Source organism: Elaeis guineensis, chromosome 7 (genome assembly GCF_000442705.2).
Source record: "Elaeis guineensis isolate ETL-2024a chromosome 7, EG11, whole genome shotgun sequence".
NCBI classification, from domain to species: Eukaryota; Viridiplantae; Streptophyta; class Magnoliopsida; order Arecales; family Arecaceae; genus Elaeis; species Elaeis guineensis.
The window spans coordinates 104,572,164-104,594,441 of NC_025999.2; the positions used below are offsets into that span (position 1 = coordinate 104,572,164).

Below are 22,278 nucleotides of genomic sequence, written 5' to 3' on the forward strand. Positions count from 1 at the left end.
AAATAAAATTTTAAAGATTAATTGAAATTAAAATATTATTTCAAATTACTTTCTCAAATTAAAAATAATTAATTTAAAAAAGATTCAAAAAAATTTGAAAAATAGGCTAAAAATTTTTTATAAAAATATAAAGAATTGAAAAAAAATAGAAATTATAATTGTAATTGAATAACAAACTTTATAATTTTTAATTTTAAGAAATAAGAATTATAATTGTAAATGAAATTAAAAATTATATTTTAAATAACTAAATTAATTTAAATATAAATTTTTAAAAAATATTATAAATAAAAGAAAAAAATACGTAATAGAATATCAAAAAGATAAAAATAAAAAAAAACTAAAATTAAAATTTAAAATTATAAAAATTATAAATTAGATTAGAAAAAATATATCATAAAAGAATAAAATTAAATTAAATTAATTACAATTTCTTTTTTAGGGTATTTTATAAATGTGACTTAAAAAAATTAAATTTGAATTAAATTTTGATAAAAAAAGAAATACATTAAAAAGTTTAAAAAAATGAGGAAAAGTTAAAAAGTTAAAAAGTGAAAATTTTTAAAAAGTCACAAAAAATAAGAATTATAAATTAAAATTTTAAAAAAAATTTTAAAGTTTAATTGAAATAAAAATATTTTTTAAATATATTTTATAAAATTAAAATTAATTTAATTAAAAAAATTTTCAAATAAAATTTAAAAATGACCTAAAAAAATTTCATAAAAAGATAAAGAATTGAAAAAAAATAGAAATTGTAATTGTAATTGAAGAACAAAGTTTATAATTTTTAATTTTAAGAAATAAGAATTAAAATTGAAATTAAAATTAAAAATAATATTTTAAATAACTAAATTAATTTAAACATTATTATTTAAAAAATATTTTAAATAAAGAAAAAAATGGGAGGAAAATTTAAAATTTAATTTGAATTAAATTTTGATCAAAAAATAAATACAGTGTAAAGTTAAAAAATGAGGAAAAATGTGAAAAAAAAAATTTGTAAATTGAACTTTAGAAAAAATAATATTTTTTTAATTAAAGAAAAAGAATACGTAATAGAATGCTAAAAAGAAAAAAATGGAAGAAAACTAAAATTATAATTTCAAATGATAACTATTTTAAAATAAATAAAAAAAAATATCATAAAAAAAATAATAATAAAATAATAAAATAGGAATTGTAATTATAAATTTTAAAGAAATTTAATTTTAATTTAAATTAAAAATTATCATTTAAATTATTATTTTTATTATTTAATTTAATTTATTTATTAAAAGATTACAAATACATAATTAAAGAAATTAAAAAACAAAAAGGAGAAAACGCCATAGAGAATGGCGTTTTCCCCTCCCCAAATCCTTTTTCCCCTCCTTCTTCCTTCTCCCCTCCTTCTTCCTTCTCCCTCTTCTCCTTCTCCCTTCTCCCTTCTCCCTTCTTGCGATTGTTAGAGTTTGAGCCCGACGCATATTTTTTCGATCATTCACGACTCAGGATTGAGTGTTTGGATGATCGTTATCGTCATTTTCATATTGCGGATGATGCACCATAGGAGATGGTGCAGCAGTATGTTAGGGGTCAGGTGCTGTGATTGTTAGGTGGTGTCCTGTTACCTGATACTTCATCGAATAAGATGAAGTTGATGTTTTTGCCATTATTAGAGGATTTAGACTTCGCTCGTCGACTCAGTTGGGGCAGTGCAGTACTAGCTTGTCTATACCGAGCTATGTGTCGGGGTTCCTATACTGATCAGAGCGAGATTGACGGTTATCTTGTATTATTACAGGTACGTGAATTAAAATTTTTAATTTTTAATATTTAATTATATTTTACATTCGATATATCATTTATTTAATTTTTAAATTTTGCAGATTTGGGTATGGGAGCGTATGCCGACTATCAGTCCATTACGACGACAGTTGTTCGAGATGCCATCAGAGCAGCAGGATCCTGATGTTCCATTCAGACTAGACGGACCATTAGGATACAGGTATCGAAATATTATTTTTTTTATTTAAATTTTATTATTTTAAATTTATTTAATATTAGTACATTGTGAAACAGATGGAACGTTGCATTCAACGTTCATCACGTATCGATAAGAGTAGCACGGGTTTATAGGTGCCACTTGGATACATTAGTTGATACATTTAGACGGGTAAATTTTGAATTTTTTACAAATATCAATTTACAGTATTCATAATCTATTATAATTTTTTATTAATTTTTTTTATTTTAACTATATTATATCAGTTTTTGTGGGAGCCATATACAGATGGGATATTGGCTATACTGCCGCAGATGTGTACAGTTGGACACGACATATGGACTGCTAGGGTGCCACTTATTTATTTTGATGTGGTAGAGTGGCATCTTCCCGATCGTGTCCTGCGGCAGTTTGGTCAGACTCAGGGCATCCCAGAGCAGTTTGATACCAGCCAGGGACTTCATCGTATTGATCGACGAGGGAGAGCTCGTATCGACTGGCGTATCAGATATGCACAGTACATTGATATTTGGGATGCACGTCGAGATCACATTGTTCATGGTGATCCTATTTTGAGAGGCCGTTCATATACTGATGACTACATGGCTTGGTTTTTTAGCATTACGGTGCGAGTCATTGGACAGTCTCAGTATGCAGTTTCTGGATACGAGGGCGAGAGTTCTACTGTACGTCTTTTGGTAAGATTACGAAAATTACTTCATGTTATTTGTGTTATATTTTTGTTTTATATTGTACACTATACTGATTGTTTTATACTAACTGTTCTATTTTTATTTTATAGACTGATTCTATGTCGGATCTCGTGTTGGACGCTCGTCGTGCTTTATCTACGACTGATGAGGACGAGCGGATTCAGATACTGCGGGAGATGGAGAGAACAGGTTCCGAAACATTGGTGGCGATTGGTGTTGATCCACATACCTGTGCGCCTTGGTATGGAGCAGTTCGGGCGTCAGATATGAGTTATACACCGTCACCATATGCTTCACATATGCCATCACCGCATATTCCGCATATGTCATCATTTGATGCTGCACAGATGCCACCGTCTTTTCATCCACAGATGGCAGCGTCTTCTTCTTCCTACATCCCCCAAATGCCATCACCGGGTACCAGTTGGCCACATGAGTATGATACTTTTTTTTCAGGTCCATCCGTGTATCCAGATGAGAGAGTTGAACGGGTCTCTCAGTCCGTAGATGATCCGACAGCATCAGTTATTCCTGAGCAGCATGATCAGCAGATCTCCTCCACTGATATAGGAGAGGAGCCATCACAGCAGGAGCAGCCGGTGAAGACCTTTCTGAGAAGGTCCAAGCGACCACGGGCGCCGCGACGTTCTTGTGGGACTTAGTCTTTGTTGTATTTATATTTAGTATTTTTACATTTTTGTTGTACTATTTTTTTTTTGTACGTTTGATATTTTTATTCTATTGAATAGTATTAAATGTTGATTTCATTTTATATTATTTAATTTTAAATGATTGGATATTATGATTGGTACATATGGATACACATACTCGAACGTGTCTCAGAACATTAGGAGAAAAAACGTTATGCTGAAAGGACTATAAAAATTATAACGTAAATAATAATATATCAAATGTTGCTTTTTGAATTGAACTTTAGAAAAAATAAATATTTTTTTAAGTAAAGGAAAGGAATACGTAATAGAATGCTAAAAAGATAAAAATGAAAGAAAACTGAAATTATAATTTCAAATGATAAAATTTTTAAAATAAATTTTAAAAAAAGTATCATAAAAAAAATAATAAAATAATAATAAAATAGAAATTATAATTATAAATTTTAAAGAAATTTAATTTTAATTTAAATTAAAAATTATCATTTAAATTATTATTTTTATTATTTAATTAAATTTATTTATTAAAAGATTACAAATAGATAAGTAAAGAAATTAAAAAAAATAAAAAATAAAAAAAAAAGAGAAAACGCCATTCTCTCCCCTCTCCAAACCCCTTTTTCCCCTCCTTCTTCCTTCTCCCTTCTCCTTCTCCCTTCTCCCTTCTCGATCTTCTCCTTCTTCCTTTACAAATTTAAGTAAAGAAAAAGAATACGTAATATATCATAAAAATGAAAGAAAACTAAAATTATATTTTTAAATTATAAAAATTATAAATTAAATTAAAAAAATATATCATAAAAATAGTAAATAAAAGAGAAAAAATGGTAATAAAATAGAAATTATAATTTAAAACAAAAAATTAACTTTAATTTAAATTAAAAATTATCATTCAAATTACTATCCTCATTAAAAAATTTAATAAATTAAAAAAAAATAATTAAACAAATTATGAAAAAAAATTAAAAAATTTAAAAAAAAAGAAAAAGAATAAAAAAACATCGAAGAAAACGGCGTTTTCTCCTTTCCCCCCTTCTTCTCTCCTTCTCCCTCTTCTCCTTTCTCCCTCTTCTCCCTTCTCCGACGTCTCTCCGACAGCACGGCGGTGAGCTGCCTCCTCTTTCTCCCTCTTCCTCTCTCTCCCTCTTTTTAAAAAATTTAAAAAATAAAAATTACCAGAAAGAAAGTCAAGGGGTCGACTCACAGAGTGTGGCAGCCAAAAATTTTGCATGCCGTTAAACTCTTTTAGCCATGAGTCGATTCATGGGGTCGACTAAAAAATATAAATCTATTTTTTTTACAAAATACGTTTCCAAAAATATTGAAATTGCCTCTAATAGATTACACATCTTTTGTTTTTGCTTTTGAGACTTCAGAATCATATCCGATAAAATTATGATTTTTTTTTCTTTATTTTTTAACTTTTTAATGTATTTATTTTTTGATCAAAATTTAATTCAAATTAAAATTTTTTAAGTCACATTTATAAAATACTCGAAAAAACAAATTGTAATTAATTTAATTACATTTTATTCTTTTATGAAATATTTTTTTTATAATTTTTATAATTATAATTTTTATTTTTAATTTTCTTCCACTTTTATCTTTTTGACATTCTATTACGTATTTTTTTTTATTTAAAATATTTTTTAAATATTAATATTTAAATTAATTTAGTTATTTAAAAATTATTTTTAATTTTAATTATAATTTTAATTCTTATTTCTTAAAATTAAAAATTATAAACTTTGTTCTTCAATTACAATTAGAATTTCTATTTTTTTTCAATTCTTTATCTTTTTATGAAATTTTTTTAGGCAATTTTTATATTTTATTTAAAAAAATTTTTAATTAAATTAATTTTAATTTGAGAAAATAATTTTAAAAAATATTTTTATTTCAATTAATCTTTAAAATTTTATTTTTTTAAAAATTTAAATTTATAATTCTTATTTTTTATGACTTTTTAAAAATTTTAACTTTTTAACTTTTTAACTTTTCATCATTTTTTAACTTATTAATGTATTTCTTTTTTTATCAAAATTTAATTCAAATTTAATTTTTTTAAGTCACATTTATAAAATACCCTAAAAATGAAATTGTAATTAATTTAATTTTATTTTATTCTTTTATGATATATTTTTTCTAATCTAATTTATAATTTTTATAATTTTAAATTTTAATTTTAGTTTTCTTCCATTTTTATCTTTTTGATATTCTATTACGTATTTTTTTCTTTTATTTAAAATACTTTTGAAAAATTTATATTTCAATTAATTTAGTTATTTAAAAAGTAATTTTTAATTTCAATTAAAATTATAATTCTTATTTCTTAAAATTAAAAATTATAAACTTTGTTCTTCAATTACAATTATAATTTCTATTTTTTTTCAATTCTTTATATTTTTATAAAAATTTTTTAGCCTATTTTTCAAACTTTTTTGAATCTTTTTAAAATAAATTAATTTTATTTTGACAAAGTAATTTGAAATAATATTTTTATTTCAATTAATCTCTAAAATTTTATTTCTTTTAAATTTTAAATTATAATTTATTTTTTTTATTATTAAATTTTTTTTTTTAATTTTTAGGACAAGTATTTCGAATGATGTTTTTCAATTAAATTTCAAATTTTTATTTCTTTCAAATTTCTTTCTTTTTTTTTATTTTCTATGATAATTTTTTTTTATTTCTTAAGATTTTTTTTGACATCTTTTAAAAAATATTTTAAATAAAAAATCTAAATTAATTTTTTTAATGAATTACAAATTCAAATCTTTATATTTTAAATTTCAATCAAAATTATAATTTTAATTTATTTATTAATTTTAAATTTTAAAAAACCAATTTTCCCATTATTTCATGATTTTTTTCCTTTTTTTTGTTGGAAAAATTTGAAAACGCCATTTTGAATGGCGTTTTTAAAAATGTCATTCAACATGGCGTTTTTAAAGACGCGTTTCTTCTTTTTTTTTTTTTTTTGGACGATGCCATCGTGAAAAAGTGGGGTGACATGGAAGGGAAAAAAATATCATTCAAAATAATATTTTTTTTTTTTACATTAGTTTGATAAATAAATTTTATTTTAAATTATTTTGATATTTAAATTTTTTTTTTATATTATTCTAAAAAAGAGCTCCACGAATGGAGTCGCGGCGTATTCCACGTGAAACCCAAATCATGAGGATGCCCCTACAAAGTTGGGTGCGGATGGGCCGCCGAGCAGGAAGCAGGCACGTGTTTCGTCGCAGCGGTCGTCATCAGTCTTTCCTCCAAATTTGACTCAGAACCTCAAACGAAGAAAAGTACAAAGTTTACTTCGAGGCACGCTTTGAAAAAAAAAGCATCAGATCGTGACTTCACCTTTGACCTGACCGCCTTTCCTCCGCTTTCGGGAAGGAAAGGCAGCTTAGCATGCCGATGCCGCCAACCCTGCTTTACTCGGAAAACACGGAGGACTGCTTACCGTGTAAGATCTGCATGCCAGACCCGGATCAAGTCATCAACATGCAATCCCTGACGGCCAAGCCCAGGACAATTGGAGTGAAAAACGCATATATATACATGATCATTTTAGGTGAAATCATCTGATCTCATTTATAAATCACAAACTACAGATCAGGATTTTAACACTCAAAAAAAAACTATGGATCAGCTGCTTATTCTGGAGAACAGGCAACTAGTCTAAATTCTTGATAAAAATGCACGAACAAAGAAAAAGAACAGTATAATGCTTGCCAAAGGTGTCAGAGCATTCCGAAAGCCTAAAGCTCTCCATGAAATCCTAGTGACCAAATGAGCTTCATGTAGCAACACCACCATCTATATTTTCTTCTTCAAGAAGGATTTTTTTTTTTTTTTTTTGGATAGATTTCTTTTTGGGTTTCGTTTTACTTGATGTGCCAAACGATCCTTTTCCTTCTTGGCTCTTGCGTTGTTCTCTATCTTCACGTCGAACGTTGTAGCCACCTGTTTCTCAATTAACTCAAGCCCCATGACACCTTTTTTTTCATCCATGAGATCACATAAAATAAAAAACAAGAAATACACTCAAATAAAAAGCAAAAACTGTGTAGAACCACAACATTAAGAGAATGTTTGGTCAACAAGTTCTATTAAAACGGATACACAAAAACTCAAAATGAATGAGTTTTACGAAAATGGTTGTATGCTTGTTTCTCATAAAGTTTGTTTTGTCCAAATTGACAACCAATAAAACCTGAAAAGTGAGTACTATAACAAACACCTCCCCTTTTTTTTTTTGTAAAACAAGTTTTACAGAGAACGAGAGAATCATATTTCATGTATAAACTCGGAGGCAACCAAACAGCCCCTAAGTTCAAATGTACAGAAAACAAATCTTGCCATATTGACATCTGTTGCGGCCAATCGCCTCGTCGTCCGATCGTCGGAGAACGGACACCTGCAAAAATGAGAAGTCCACACTGACCGAAGGCGGCTCCGGCGGGGACCCTCCGACGGTCAAGTCAGAGAGGTGACTGGGCAACAGTGAAATGAAGACAGAGAGCTCAATCGAGGGAGAGAAGGAGAGAGGTGCGAGCCTGTATTTTTGGAGTCGAGAAGTGGGGGGAGCGGATCCCTTGCACTGTTGCCTTCCCCGATTTATATAGTGGAGCACGGTATGGCGCCGTCATTAATGGCGCAGACAAGTGAGGAATTGTCAACTCACTGTAGACTGTCAGAGTCGCCGTGAAAGTGTCATGTCGTCGTGGGGCTATCAAATCGCTAGGGTTGACAATGCCCTCGTCGGGACAATATCCTTAGATGGCCGTGCCGCATGCGGCTGTCAGGACTGACAAGCTCTGGCGGCTGTACGGCGATCGGAAGAGTCGACCGACCCTAGGTCGATGGCCAGCTGAGTGGCGTCGGGGCCCTCTGTTGGTCGGCGAGTCTTACGTGAGTCGGCCATCAGACCTCCGGGTTCAGTTGGTCGGGAAAGGTACGCCCGACATATCACCAGTCGGTGATGGACCGCTAATTGGCCGGTGATGACGTCCGTCAGTCGGTTGGTCGGTCCCTCCGGCCGTCAGTCGGTCGGTCGGAAGGTCGGTCCGACCGTCAGTCGGTCGGTCGGTCCCTCCGGTCGTTGGTCAGTCGGTGGGTATTCCCCAACAACATCAAGTATGTCAGGGGAGCTTCTGGCCATCAGCCGGTTAAGATTTTTCTGTTTGCTGATTTTCTTAGGTGTCCATTGCCATTCCTTTCTACCATGGGAGGAACCAGAAAATAGAAACGCAATGGAAAAACATCACATGCATCTTATGTCACAATAAAAGGGATGATTAAGCAGACACAACAGAGTTTGTATTTTGAATACAAACTATTTTGAATACAAACTTTTCGATGCTTCCCGGCATGCTTGCGAGGTCTCTCCCCTGGCAGGTTTTTGTTAAATTTCCCACCACTTGATGTTTCTGTTGCTGCCATCCCACCTACATTCTCAAGCTCCTCCTTGCTAGCTTTCTTTTGAGCTTCTTTCTGACTTCCTGTGATGGGAAATGCCGTTGCAGCAAGCTGTACATGACTACACAGGAAATTTCATCTATTTTCAAGACTAGAAGTCTAAACTTTGTAAAAACAGCCAGATGGGTACTATGATAAATAGAAAATTCATCATTAAAGGTTACCGGTACACGAGTAAAAAGTAAGAGTGTAACACAACTATTAATACCCTGGAGAGCAAATAGGCAGAGTTGAATACTTAGAAAGTATAATATCTAAGGTTGTATTTCCAGATTGCTGACAATTTAATATAGACCCACCAGATTACTGTGTTTGGTATGCTTTTTGGATGGCAATAATCTGGATTACCTTAGGGAGAAGTGGCTATCCAGATTATCACTTGTTTGACAATGTTGTAAAAAAAATTTGGATAAAATTGTCCTTCAAAAAAAAAATCATACAAAACCTATCCCTCCATCCTCCCTTCCCCGACGGCTCTCATCCTCTCCTTATTATATATAATAATATGATATAATATATTATAATATAATATACTATTATTATATTATTATTATATTTTTATAGTAATTATATTGTATTACAATAATATAATATATGATACTATATTATAATATATATTATATGAATCCTATTATATATAACAATAAATTATATTGTATTATATTATATTGTTATATTATATTATATTACATCATTATTATATTATTATATTATTACAATATTATATTACTATATATTATTTGATTATTATTATAATAATATATATTATATTATATTAATATCTTATATTAAAATAATATAGTATATAATATAATATTATTATATATAATAATATAGTGTATTATATTATATTATAATAATTTATTATTATATAATCATATATTATTATATATTATATTAATATATTGTAGTATATATTATATAAATATTATTCTATATAACAATATATTAATTATATTGTTACATTATTATATTATAATATATTGTAATATATTAATATATGAATATTACAATATATTATAATAATATCTTTTATTAATATAACATAATATATAATATAATATTATTATATATAATAATATAGTATAATATATTATATTAAAATAATATAATATATTACATTATAATAGTTTATTATAATATTATAATATAATATTATAATATACTATATTAAAATATATTATGTTATATTAATTATATAAATATCATTAATATTATATTACTATAAATTATTATATTATTATTATATATTATAATAATATATATTATATTATATTAATATCTTATATTAATATAATATAGCATATGATATAATATTATTATATATAATAATATAGTTTACTATTATATTATAAAAATGTATTATTATATTATCATATAATATTATATATTGATATATATTGTAATGTATATTATATTAATATTATTCTATATAACAATATATTAACTATATTGTTATACTATTATATTATAATATATTGTAATATATTAATATGTTAATAATATAATATATTATAAGAATATCTTTTATTAATATAACATAATATATAATATAATATTATTATATATAATAATATATTATATTATATTATTATATTATTAAAATAAAATAGTATATTATATTATATTATATTTTAATAGTTTATTATAATATCATAATGTAATATTACAATATACTATATTAAAATATATTATATTATAATAATTATATAAATATCATTATATATAATAATATAATATAATATTATTATTATAAGATTAAGAGAGTATTTTAGGAATTTGATTTCATATTACCGATAATCTAATTGTCATACCAATCATGTCAATCAAGATTTTCAGTAATTTTACTGCAACATTACCTACATGTATCAAACACAGTAATCAACATTACCGGCGATTTAATGGTGGCAATCTATCTTTAAGGCAATCTAGATTACCTTTTCAGATTGCCTCACGGTGCACCAAATGCAACCTAATAGTTTTAAATGACTGTCTCACTACATTAAGTAACACGGTAAATAACAAACAAAGAACTCAACAAAAGATAAGACATTAGCAACTGAGAGAGTGCAGAGTTTCTGCAGAGAAATAACTTGACGGGGGGCATTGCCAGATCCGTGGCACAACTATACAAGTAACAATCAGTAAATTCTATACACATTATACAGCAACCAGAAGGCAAAGACAGGATGCTGGTAAGAAATCTAAATACCTAAAACTCCATAGCTAAATATGGTGCAAAATAGGTATCAAGGGAGGATAAAAACAATCTTGGCAAAGCACCAGCTTTCATGGCATGCTTTAGATTCTGCAGTAGGTTTTTTTCTTTCTTTTCAACTTGTTTCTTCTTATTAGCCTTCCTTTTTTTTTTCCCCAAAAGGATCCTCCACTGACACTGTGAGAACAACATTATTGATATAGGACATGAATTGATAGTCATGATGGTGATAGCAACAGTAGTAATAATAATAGCAATAAGCAACTAAACTATATAATTTTGCACAATTTGAAGGTTAGAACAAAAGGACACCAATCCACTAAACAAACAGCAATTTTAACTTCAAACCCCTATAATCATTTCATATGCACCCTTGTAGAAATTCAACTACATATAAGAAAGCACAAAATTCCTATTTAAGAAAAAACAAATTAAATTACCTTAGAAATATATATATTTTTTAGAATTAACATGGAATTAAAAAGCTTCCAAATTGCTTCCATAGAAACCAAAATGACTTCAGTTAATTATCACTGATGATGATACAAGATAATTTACTAATAAATTGGCAAAGTAAAAGAACTTCAACCACAATGACCGCCTCAATGATATAGGGTCCAAAATATTCTAACCATCAAGCAATTTCCCAACAAAACTGATAGTACAATCCTGCTCATTAAGATTATGGGACATATAACCTTGAAAGTCATGATCATGTTCTGGAAACAACCACCATACAAGGTATATTGCAGCCTTTCAGGCAAGGTTGAAAACTCCTAGTAATGCTGGGGTCTACAGGGAAGTCCTATAAATTCAGCTGGGCTCCAACCTAACAAGAACAAGTGAGTTAAGAAGAATATTATATATTAAAAGGGGCAAAAATGGCCAGGAAAATAGATAATCAAGGGCTTAATGGTTAACAATTATAGAATATCAGCCTCATGAGAAGGGTGTCATGATGGTGTCACGTAACTCTAAGAATGGCTCATGGACAAGGAAAAGTACCAATGCAAGGAAGGATATATGCTCAAATAGTTTAAGCTTGAAGAGAGCTAAAGTAAATTTTACAGCTATGGAATTTTCAGGTGAAGCTATAAATTCATACAATCCATTTGCCCATCTGTTCTATTACCAACTTAAATCTAAGAAGAATAGTCCAGCATACCAATTAGATTGTGAAATGCAAATATAACGGGGCAGGTTCATCAAGTATAAAGTTTCTACCAAATAAAAATGGCAAGCCATATCCCATCAAGAAGCCTAATATTTGTGTTTATCTTTATAATTTAGTTGGCTACAAACTGTTTTACGAGAAAAGAGTTGGAAAGAAGTTATACAATCTGATCCCTGCTAGAATATCAGTCAAGTATTGAAGTTTGAAAGCTTTTAGCCTCATCATTTCCAACATAAAGCTGAATTGTGCTATAAAAATAGATGGATCAGAGATAACAAAATATCATTTTCAAACAGATTATTTTTGAGAGCTCACTCTAGATTGATAAATCCAAAAGCTTTAATAAGCTAGAGATTTTCTAACTTGTTCTGACTAAGAGAACCATATCAGAGGATAGTCTGACAGGCTTTAAGCACGAGAGTATGGAGGAGTAAGTTATGAGAGATTTATTCGACAGATAAGCTACCATGTAGCACAATAAGTTGACATCAGATTATATACCATTTGTTTGATCAGGACAATCACTTCTTTAATCATAAATATGGTGCCTCATAAAAAGAAAATCTGTGTCTGTATAGAAATACGTATTTCCCCACTTAGTTGTATTGCTGCTGCTGTTGCAGGTAATCTCTAATCTAAAAGCATTGCCCTTCTATGTCGAAACCAAGTTCAAAAATATAAGTAATTCTAGCCAAAAGAGAGAAGTACTCAGACATATTCAACCTTGTTATATTGAATTCCATGTTACAGGTTGGGTAATTTTTGATAACGTTGAACATATCTTACCGAACCCAAGAAACTACCAGCCTTTCACTATCCTATCTTAAGCTGGAACACAACCAGTTTAATAGAGTAGCAGAAATGCCACATGGTTGCAATTTCAACCTACCTACCTGGCACTTACCTAAATTATATTTTGGGTTTAGAGCAATGTTAATCCAAGGATTCTACACTGCAGCTCAAAGTTGATGAGTAAAGATCTTGGCCACTGGCAAAGAAGGCTTATTTTAACCCACGAAAACAAATTGATTGGCGTTTATTGAGAGGTTTTTATAACTATATGCCAGTGAAGAGGCATGTTGATATTACCAATGTTGGCATTACTAAGGGACAATTAGAAGAAAATTTTGAACTTTGAATTCAACAGGTCAATCAATCCTATCAATGGCAAGAGGATAAGTGACATCTTTCAAAATGGCAGATATCACTCCAATGATCCAAGATGTGATACATGGACACAGTCTTGAGTTTAGTAAAATAGATCAAATGATGATGGTAATGATGATTTAGTGAGAGAAGCATATTCAGATGAGCTCCAAGCTCAGTTCATTTAATCAAATGAATTTCATATTCATGTTATAGTACTCTGAATAGGAACCAGGATTATTTGTGTTATTCTTTGACAGCAAGAATAGTAAATTCAACCAAGAATTGCATCCCACACATATCAACTGACATTTTACATTTTTGATCCAAAGAACCGACCATAGCTCTTATACTACATGATTACAACGTTCAACATATATTTCTCAAAAATAATGTTTAACAAATTATACAATTTGTTTGTCCATGTTAGAAATTTACTATGACCCAACACTCTTTATTGTAATATTATATAGTTCTTCAGAAAGTATTATAGATGCACAAGATAGCAACACAGACAGCACCTTAAAACATCTCCTGAGATTCAGATGGCAGGTAACTGTCGAAAAACACTACTTGGAAGATACATGCTCATCATTTTAAAATAAAGAACCATGGGAAGCATAAGGTTATGACGTTTATGTGATTTGAGAATTTGATTTGGATTTTAAAATAAGTTGGTCAAGCTGACCAACTAGTTAAAAATTATAATCAAGCTGGCCAACTGGTTAAATACATATGAATTTAAGTTATTTAAGTTATTTTATTTTTTTATTGATATTATTAAGTTACCAAAAGCGGAGCATCTTTGTGATTTTGAAGTTTTAAAATCTGTTTATAACTTTTAAAATTTTTAAAAATCAACTCATCTCCATAATTTAAAAAAAAAAATTAAAAATAATGTAATCAAAGTTTTTGATATCTATCGCTCCCGTTCTTTAACAATCTAATAATTTTGTTGAGATGTATTTAAGATTTATTTGATCCATGAAATTTTATTTAAAAATTATTTTAAAAAAAATATTTTTTTTAAAAAAATTTAATATATTTGATTGACCTTAAAAATATAATTTATTATAAAATAATTTATATTTAGTTGAATATTTATATTTTTTAAAAAATATATATATAAAATATCTATTATATTTTTAATAAATATGAGACTATATTTTTTTATTCTTAAATTTTAAATAAATATTAATATTATATTAATATCAATATTAATATTAATATTATAATTATATTAATATAAATATATTATAATATAATATTAGATCATATAAAACTCTTATCTAAGAGGCTCTAACTATTTTTCAGGGACTGTCTCGTCCATGAAGCCATCTCGTCCGCTTGTGTGCGTCATGTATAAATGGACGGCTCAGATGTACTCGCATAAAACCTCCCTTGTGCGCATCCAAACGATTGCGCCTGCCAGACTTTGACTCGACGAACGGGCTAGATCTTCTGATCGACACCCTCATGAATCATGATGGACTGTTCCAACATCTGGACGGTCTAGATGTCGTACGGTAAGCGATGGGCCCACTAAAAGATCACGTCATGAATAATTTCCCCTTCGCTGCCCTTTCCCTTGTTCCGACCTCCTCCTCTATTTCTTCCTTCTTCATTGCCTTCCTTGGTGCCTTCGGAAATAATAATTTCTTGCCTTCCGCTCCCTCGAAGGCTCAAACGCTAACCCTAACCCTAATCGATCCGGCAAAGAGGGAGGCGGGAGAGATCCGCCTCACGCATCTGGATTCAATTCTCCGGTAAGCCAGATTTATCCCAAGTTGTCCTCCCTAGCTTTCAGATCTTTCTTAAATTTATTTATTTTTTCTCTTTTTCGATCGGCACTCGATCAATTTTGTTGTATGTTGTCAGCACTATATATCCCGATATATGTCTGAATCCCATAATTTTTATCGTATTTTCTTTTTAATTAATACATGACGAGGCATAAACTCCAATTCTTCCTCTTCGTTTTAGGTATCAGGGTTCCTGGATTTTTTTTTTCCTCTTTTGAAACCCTAAACATCTACGGCGATGGATGGGAACAAAGACGAGGCTTTGAAATGCCTGCGGATCGGAAAAGAAGCCTTGCAGATGGCGGATCGAACCCGTGCCGTTAAATTCCTAACCAAAGCCCGCCGCCTCGATCCCTCTCTTCCGATCGATGATCTCCTATCCGCTGCTGTGGATGGAGAATCCAGTGACGCTGCCCCGCCGGATGGTGCTGCTGCTCCTGGTAACCCCGGCGAAGCACCCGAGACGCCAACCGCAGGCTCTGCTTCGGCCTCCTCTTCCTCTACTGCTAGGACTGCGGCGAAAACTTCTTCTGAGGGTTCTTCGAGGGCTTACACAGAGGAGCAGATAACTATCGTCCGGCAAATCAAGATGAAGAAGGATTACTATCAGATCTTGGGGTTGGAACGCAGTTGCGCCGTGGAGGATGTGCGGAAGGCATACCGAAAACTATCCCTGAAGGTCCACCCGGATAAAAACAAGGCACCTGGTGCCGAGGAAGCCTTTAAGTTAGTGTCTAAGGCTTTCCAGTGCCTTAGCAATGAAGAGAGCAGGAAAAGGTATGATCTTGTTGGGTCCGAGGAGCCTACTTACAATAGGGCTGCTGCACGGCGCCATGCTCATGGCTTCGATGGATTTTATGATGCTGACGTCGATGCTGAGGAAATCTTTAGGAACTTCTTCTTTGGAGGAATGGCTCCGGCGGCTGCTCCTTTTGGCTTCCAATTTAGAGCCGGCGGCATGGGTGGCCCAAGCTTTCACCAGACACAGGGGGATGGTAGTTTCAACCTCCGTGCTCTGATTCAGATCCTGCCTGTTATTATTCTGATTCTGTTGAACTTCCTGCCGTCCAATGATCCTGTGTATTCGTTATCTCGCTCATATCCTTATGAGCACAAAATTATGACGGCAAGAGGCGTGCCCTATTTTGTCAAGCCAGCAAAGTTTGAGCAAGAGTACCCGCACCAAAGCTCAGAACGTGCTTCTCTGGAGCGTCATGTTGAAAGGGATTATTTTACAATCCTTTCACAGAATTGTCGAGTTGAGCTGCAGCGGCGGCAGTGGGGTCTATCAAGCCAGACACCTAACTGCGACACACTTCGGAAGTTTGAAGAAACAGCATCTTAATGTCATCATCTCAAGGTACTATGTAGTCTACTTTCTTTCCCTTAATATTCTATTTAATATTCTATTTTATGATGCCATGATAGAGTTCGTAGTAGCAATTTTGTAACTTTCTGCATATTTTTAAGCATTCAGACATAACTTGTATGTGTTCCTACTGATTGTGCTTCAAATTCCGTGAAATATCTTTGTGGAAAATCCTAGTCTTTAGTCCACATATTAAAGATTGTCTCCTTTTCTTCAACCAATTTCTATCCATATTCTGTGGCCATTGTTTCTGTTACATGAAACTTGAACTATTTGTGTACTGGGAAGATACTAATTGCTAGATGGAATAATCTGGTGGTGGTGATGACGATGATGATGACAGTTTCATTTCTTTAAATGTTACATGGCACTTCACAAATGGAAAGTTTCAAAATGCTGTTTGAATAAGAGAGACTCATAAAATAGGTTTTGCAGAGACATCTTGGGAATCTATCTGTTGAATCTACTTATCTTGGAGCACTGATGGTAATCTTTATGAGCTACTATGGGATACTGATTGGTCCTATGAGCCACTGGCTGTTGGGTACTGCTGGCATTATCTGGAACAAACAAGAAGCAGATTCTCGTGGGTCGTTCTAAATCAGGATTTGCTGTTTGAAATGGGTCCATGATAAGATTCTTAGTATGATTTATGAAGCTGCTCTTTATTACCCCAAAAGAATATCTCTCTTTGCCAGATTTAAATAGACAATCGGAAAGCAATCTCTAATAAATGTTAAATTTCCTATGTAGGTTGGTGATTAGGCTTAATATTCTGAATACTTACACCCAAATATGCTAGATCTTGTTTATGGAAATGACCAGATATGGTTATACCGGACCATTTGACTTGTCTAAACTATTGTTGATTAACATATATCAGTCACGCTTACGGTTGCTAATACTTGTAGGATTTCTAACAGTTGCTCCGAAACTAAAATCTCAAATTATGAGGAAATAAATCTACAGTCCTTTTTAATCAAATTAAAAATCCAATGAATTCTTTGAATTTTTCTCCTACACCTATTACATTTGATTCTCAAACGTATGTAAGAAACATAAATTGTATTTCAAAAAGTATAGGAACATAGTTATTAAAAACAGATGGCCATTGCATGGCTTCTGTATGGATTCATACTGTGATGATTTAAATGGGCAATTAAGACATATCTCTTTCATGTATTAGCCATGTGGTCCTTTGGCTTGGTCAATAGTTTATTTCATATATTTTATGCGATGTCTGTCAATATTTTTTGAAGAAGCATATCAACACCTTATTTAGCCGTCAAAATAAAAGTATTAACTTTTAAATTTTTCATATTAATATGGACTTAATAGTATGCATATGCATGAATAGATATGCATCCATGTGGACATGTTCAAGTTGTTAAATGAATGTAACGATGTTTTGGGAACAACAATTGTGGGGCACTTCCAAAGCACATCTTTGGAAACCTCATCTTTCGTTTATTCACATGTCAAGAAAATTTTCAAAGTGGCAGCTATTTTTAGAGCATTCATGTTGAGGACTGTTTCAAAGTCAGAATTAAGGAATGATGAAACATATGTTATTGTACAACAGTGATATTGGCACTGTTGTCCTTTCACAAAAAAGAGGCAAAAAAAAAAGAGGGGGGTGGGTGGGGGGATGAGCATACTGGTACACATTAAGCATGCAAATCTAGATATTTAATCAAGGAAAGCTTGAATAACTCATCAATAGATATAATAGCTTCCATGAGTGACCATGGTCCACTTGCGATACTGGATGAATTTCAATCCAACTGAGAATCAGCAGTTTGTTAAATTTCAATTCACCGAGGCTGACAACTGCTAGCTTTCTGCTGGAATCATTTTCTTTCCATACTTGTTTTTAGTGGCATAGAATTTATTTGAGCTTCTTTTTTTTTATTTAGTTCTTCATTTTGTAGGGGTTCTGGTGCTGCTATTCAGAATCCATGGTTATTAGAGGGTTAAGAACTGACAGTTTGGAGATTTGGTTTGGAGAGGTTTATTCAGGGTTGTCTCCTTTATTATATGCTTGGGGATTATAATTCCCTTTTCCTGGAAGTCATGCTTCTACATCGCAGGGAGAGTTCTCAACAACCATGTGGCCTTTGTCATTTAATTTGAGATTTTAGCAATCAAGTGGTTAGATGTTTTTATGAACATTGAGTAAATTGTGTGGTAATAAAGCCGTCAATGGCTTGATTGTGAAGTATGATATGCGGATGCGAATGGTCTTATTGGCCAACTTTTACCTCACCTGAAACTCATGCCGTATGAACAATTATGATCAACCGAGCAGGTTCAAGGTTGTTCCAGCAGGGATTTAATTGGATTTTTTGATCAATAAAAATCATGATATCTTCTGCTGCAGTATATGCATGTTCTCAATTGTTCGACTGTTAAATTGAGACACCATTTTCAATCTCTTTCAATAGATGTTTGGTACTCATTTCTTTTGATTTTGTCTTATAATTTGCAGATGGACACGCATTATACTTCAGATTTGCAGGTGACTTGTTGCAGAATTTCAAGCTAGCTTCTTTATGTTCTTTTGCAGCTGAGGAAACTGGGGATGAAGAAGTGGTTTGCCCTTGCATTGCATGATTACTTTGGTCTATACCATCTCAGAAGACCTACAATTTTATCGCTACTAGGAATTTGATACTGGTAATATGAAATGTGTATATCAGATGGCACCTATCCCATTCAGCTTTTGGTCGATCAATTTTAAACGCTTCTAGCCTAAATGATACATAGAAGTAAATATGTTTCTGCTGTCATTTTGTTCCATCTTTGCTTAAGTGTTCTCAGCATGACTGAATACTCGATGGTTTTCTACTATGTATTCTGAGTTCGTTTTCTCGAAGCTCTTCAGACTGTGGTTGGATTTCGAGGGGTGGGTTTGAGTTTGCTAAGTTATCTCTTCTCTATCATTTTCTCTGTTGAATTTTATTCAACAAAATATACAGGTTCAACAATCAGCAATTAGGAGTGATAATTTGTAGTTCTTTCATGTTGCAACACCACCTAGAATGGGCAACAACGCCTGCAGTGGCAGGGGGCTGAAAGAGTTCCAACAAGAGTCACTGGTGCCTTTTAAGGGCATCCAAGGGAAGCCGGCATGCTTTGTTAGGTGTAAAGGATGCTGCAGGGGATGCTCCGTCTTGGGACCAGAATTTTGGTTTGGAGTCAAGCCAGACAGATAACGCTTCTGGGTGCTAAGCATCATGAGGATCATAAAGGCTTACCGTAAATTGAGTGATTGGGAATTTGATGGAATTCTTCCCCCAGGAAAGTGGAAAACATATACCCTTTGTGTGGAACAGCATGAAAACCCATACCCTTTGTGTGGGACAGCATGAAAACCCATTCGGGTCTCTTGGCAAAGAAGACCAGAAGGTGTGATTTGAAGATCCTTCCAAATGTAGAGCCGCTGCTAGCGAATATCTGCAACCTCTGCAAGTATGGGGCCGTGCATTAGTCTCTGCAACCTCAGACCCTTGACTGCAACTCAGGCAAAGCTGGTGAACAATGGTCTCATCGAATTGACTCAAAATGCTGGTCAAACTAGTGATGAGCGGACTCAGGTTAATAGGTATCATTAACTCTAGACGGTGTTTGGTGATCCAGATGAGATCACTATAGTGATTTGATGATTCGAATCTTGGAATGATCTGATCTTTTATGATCTAAGATCATTATATTCGATAGATCATGGTCCAATGATTATTTCAAATATTCATAAGTTACTTGTTTAGTATTCTATAAAAATTTAAGATTATTAATCATGTAACATAAAAATTAAATATACAATTGAGCTGAGCTGATTTGAGTAATTAGAAGTTCCAACTTAATTTGATTCGAAATATTCGGACTCGAAATCGATGAAGTTTTAATATTTTAAGCTCAAGATCAATTTGATGGAAAAAAGATAACACTCGATATTGATTTAACTCGACTTGAATATCAATCGAGCATACTCGTGCTCAAATTCGAATCTTAGTCTATTAATAATATATATATTAATATATATTATAAATAAAATAATATTATTTAAAATATATATAAATTCGAATAGGTTCGTAAGTTTTTAAATCAAGTATCTTGCTATTCGGGCTCGACTCAAAAAAAAAAAAAATTAAGCTACTCAAGTTCAATAATAGTTGAGTCAAGCTTAAGTCGAGTGATAACCAAAACTAATTTTGATATATTCCACAAAAATATGTATTAATCATACAAAATATGTTAAGCAAAAGATTAATATATTAATTAATTATATATTTTATAAAGATATATTTATTAGTCCTATGAATTACTAATCTTATAAAGATGTATTAATTATTATTATAAAATTAATATTTTATATATACTTATAATATATTATTTTTAATCCTAATATTTTTTTCTGATTAGGAAAATAAAGCAAATAAAAGTAATATACTAAATAATTTCATTATATAAATATAAAGTATAATAATATATTTTTTCTATAATTTAAAATTATCATTGATAATAATATAATTAATAATATAATATAATATAATATAATATATCATAAATATAATACATATAATATCATATATTATATATAATATTTATATAATATATTAACAGTGTATTAATATTTCAATTTTTTAGTTAGAGAAATATTTTTATCATAAAATTTTAGTCTAAGATCACCATCCTAGAGTGATTTTAGATTCTTAACCTTAAGAACGGATATCCGCCGTTAAATTGGAAAGTAATTTGAGTAAGAGTGATTTAAGATCACTGTCCTGTAGGATCACTATGGTGCAACCAAATGCAATAATCTCATCACCTCCATCCATATCATTCTTTATCTTGAGATGATCGTCCCATGCCAAATACCCCTTAAGTTTAAAAACCAGTCAAGTAGACTTAGGTCTCACCTTTTTTTTGAGAAATAGGAAGGCAACAACCACCCAATTTTATTGAAAGAATAGAGTTTTAAATGAGCTATCTACAAATAGAAAAGAAAGGTGAGTTTTATCCGTAACTCTTCTGCTCCTAAGGCAAAAACTGATCAAATGGTGATTTCAACCCAGAATTCCACTACTACTGAGCCGATTGCCGCAGATTGAAAATCTAATATATATATATATATATAAACGGAGGCTTCTCAATGGAGAAGCCTTCATTTGACATGTGGGGTGTTCTAGAAAGGAGAGGGAGCCATGTGGAAAAAGCAGCGTCCAAGCTTCCCTATTCCAAAGCACGATCACAACACCCCAGCCGTCGTCTAAGCTTCCCTATTTGGCCGCTCCTAGCCCGTCCGCCAGTTCCTCGACCTATGGATCATCCCTTCTCCCCCATGCTCCGTTACTCTGCCACCTCCCTCTACTCGCTAGGCATCTCCACAGCATATATGGCCACGGCAAAGTGCCAGCTCCTGCCCACCATCCTATCCCCAGCTTCCCACTCCTTCGCATCACTCTACGATGTGCTTGGCCTCCCCTCAGGCGCTGCCAGCCAAGAGATCAAGGCCTCGTATCGACGACGTTCTGGCCACCAACCGAAGGGCACCTTGGCCGATGAGTTCATTTGGATTCGTGCTTCGATCTTTCTTTGGCTATGGACGTCGGACCTCGGAGACCGATCAGTGCTAGTAGGTTGGCCGATCGGGATCCAAGTATCGATGGATCCATCCGATGGAACTGAAACAAAGTGGAGGAGGGATCAGGGCT

The 22,278-nt window shown here is 31.7% G+C and overlaps 1 protein-coding gene across 2 annotated transcripts; it reads left to right on the forward strand.

Moving 5' to 3' along the window:
• Positions 1 to 14,988: 14,988 nt before the first annotated feature.
• Positions 14,989 to 19,353, forward strand: LOC105047830 (chaperone protein dnaJ 49). 2 transcript variants are annotated; one of them, XR_012142597.1, is made up of 4 exons: positions 14,989 to 15,159; positions 15,377 to 16,555; positions 18,496 to 18,879; positions 19,053 to 19,353. XR_012142597.1 is itself a non-coding variant. In XM_010926925.4 (3 exons), exon 2 carries the CDS (start codon positions 15,434 to 15,436, stop codon positions 16,538 to 16,540), a length of 1,107 nt encoding a protein of 368 aa, XP_010925227.1. In that variant the 5' UTR covers positions 14,991 to 15,159; positions 15,377 to 15,433; the 3' UTR covers positions 16,541 to 16,555; positions 19,053 to 19,353. The 2 variants fall into 2 exon arrangements, 1 of the variants encoding a protein (XP_010925227.1); XM_010926925.4 differs by lacking the exon at positions 18,496 to 18,879 and having other exon boundaries at positions 14,991 to 15,159.
• Positions 19,354 to 22,278: the final 2,925 nt, after the last annotated feature.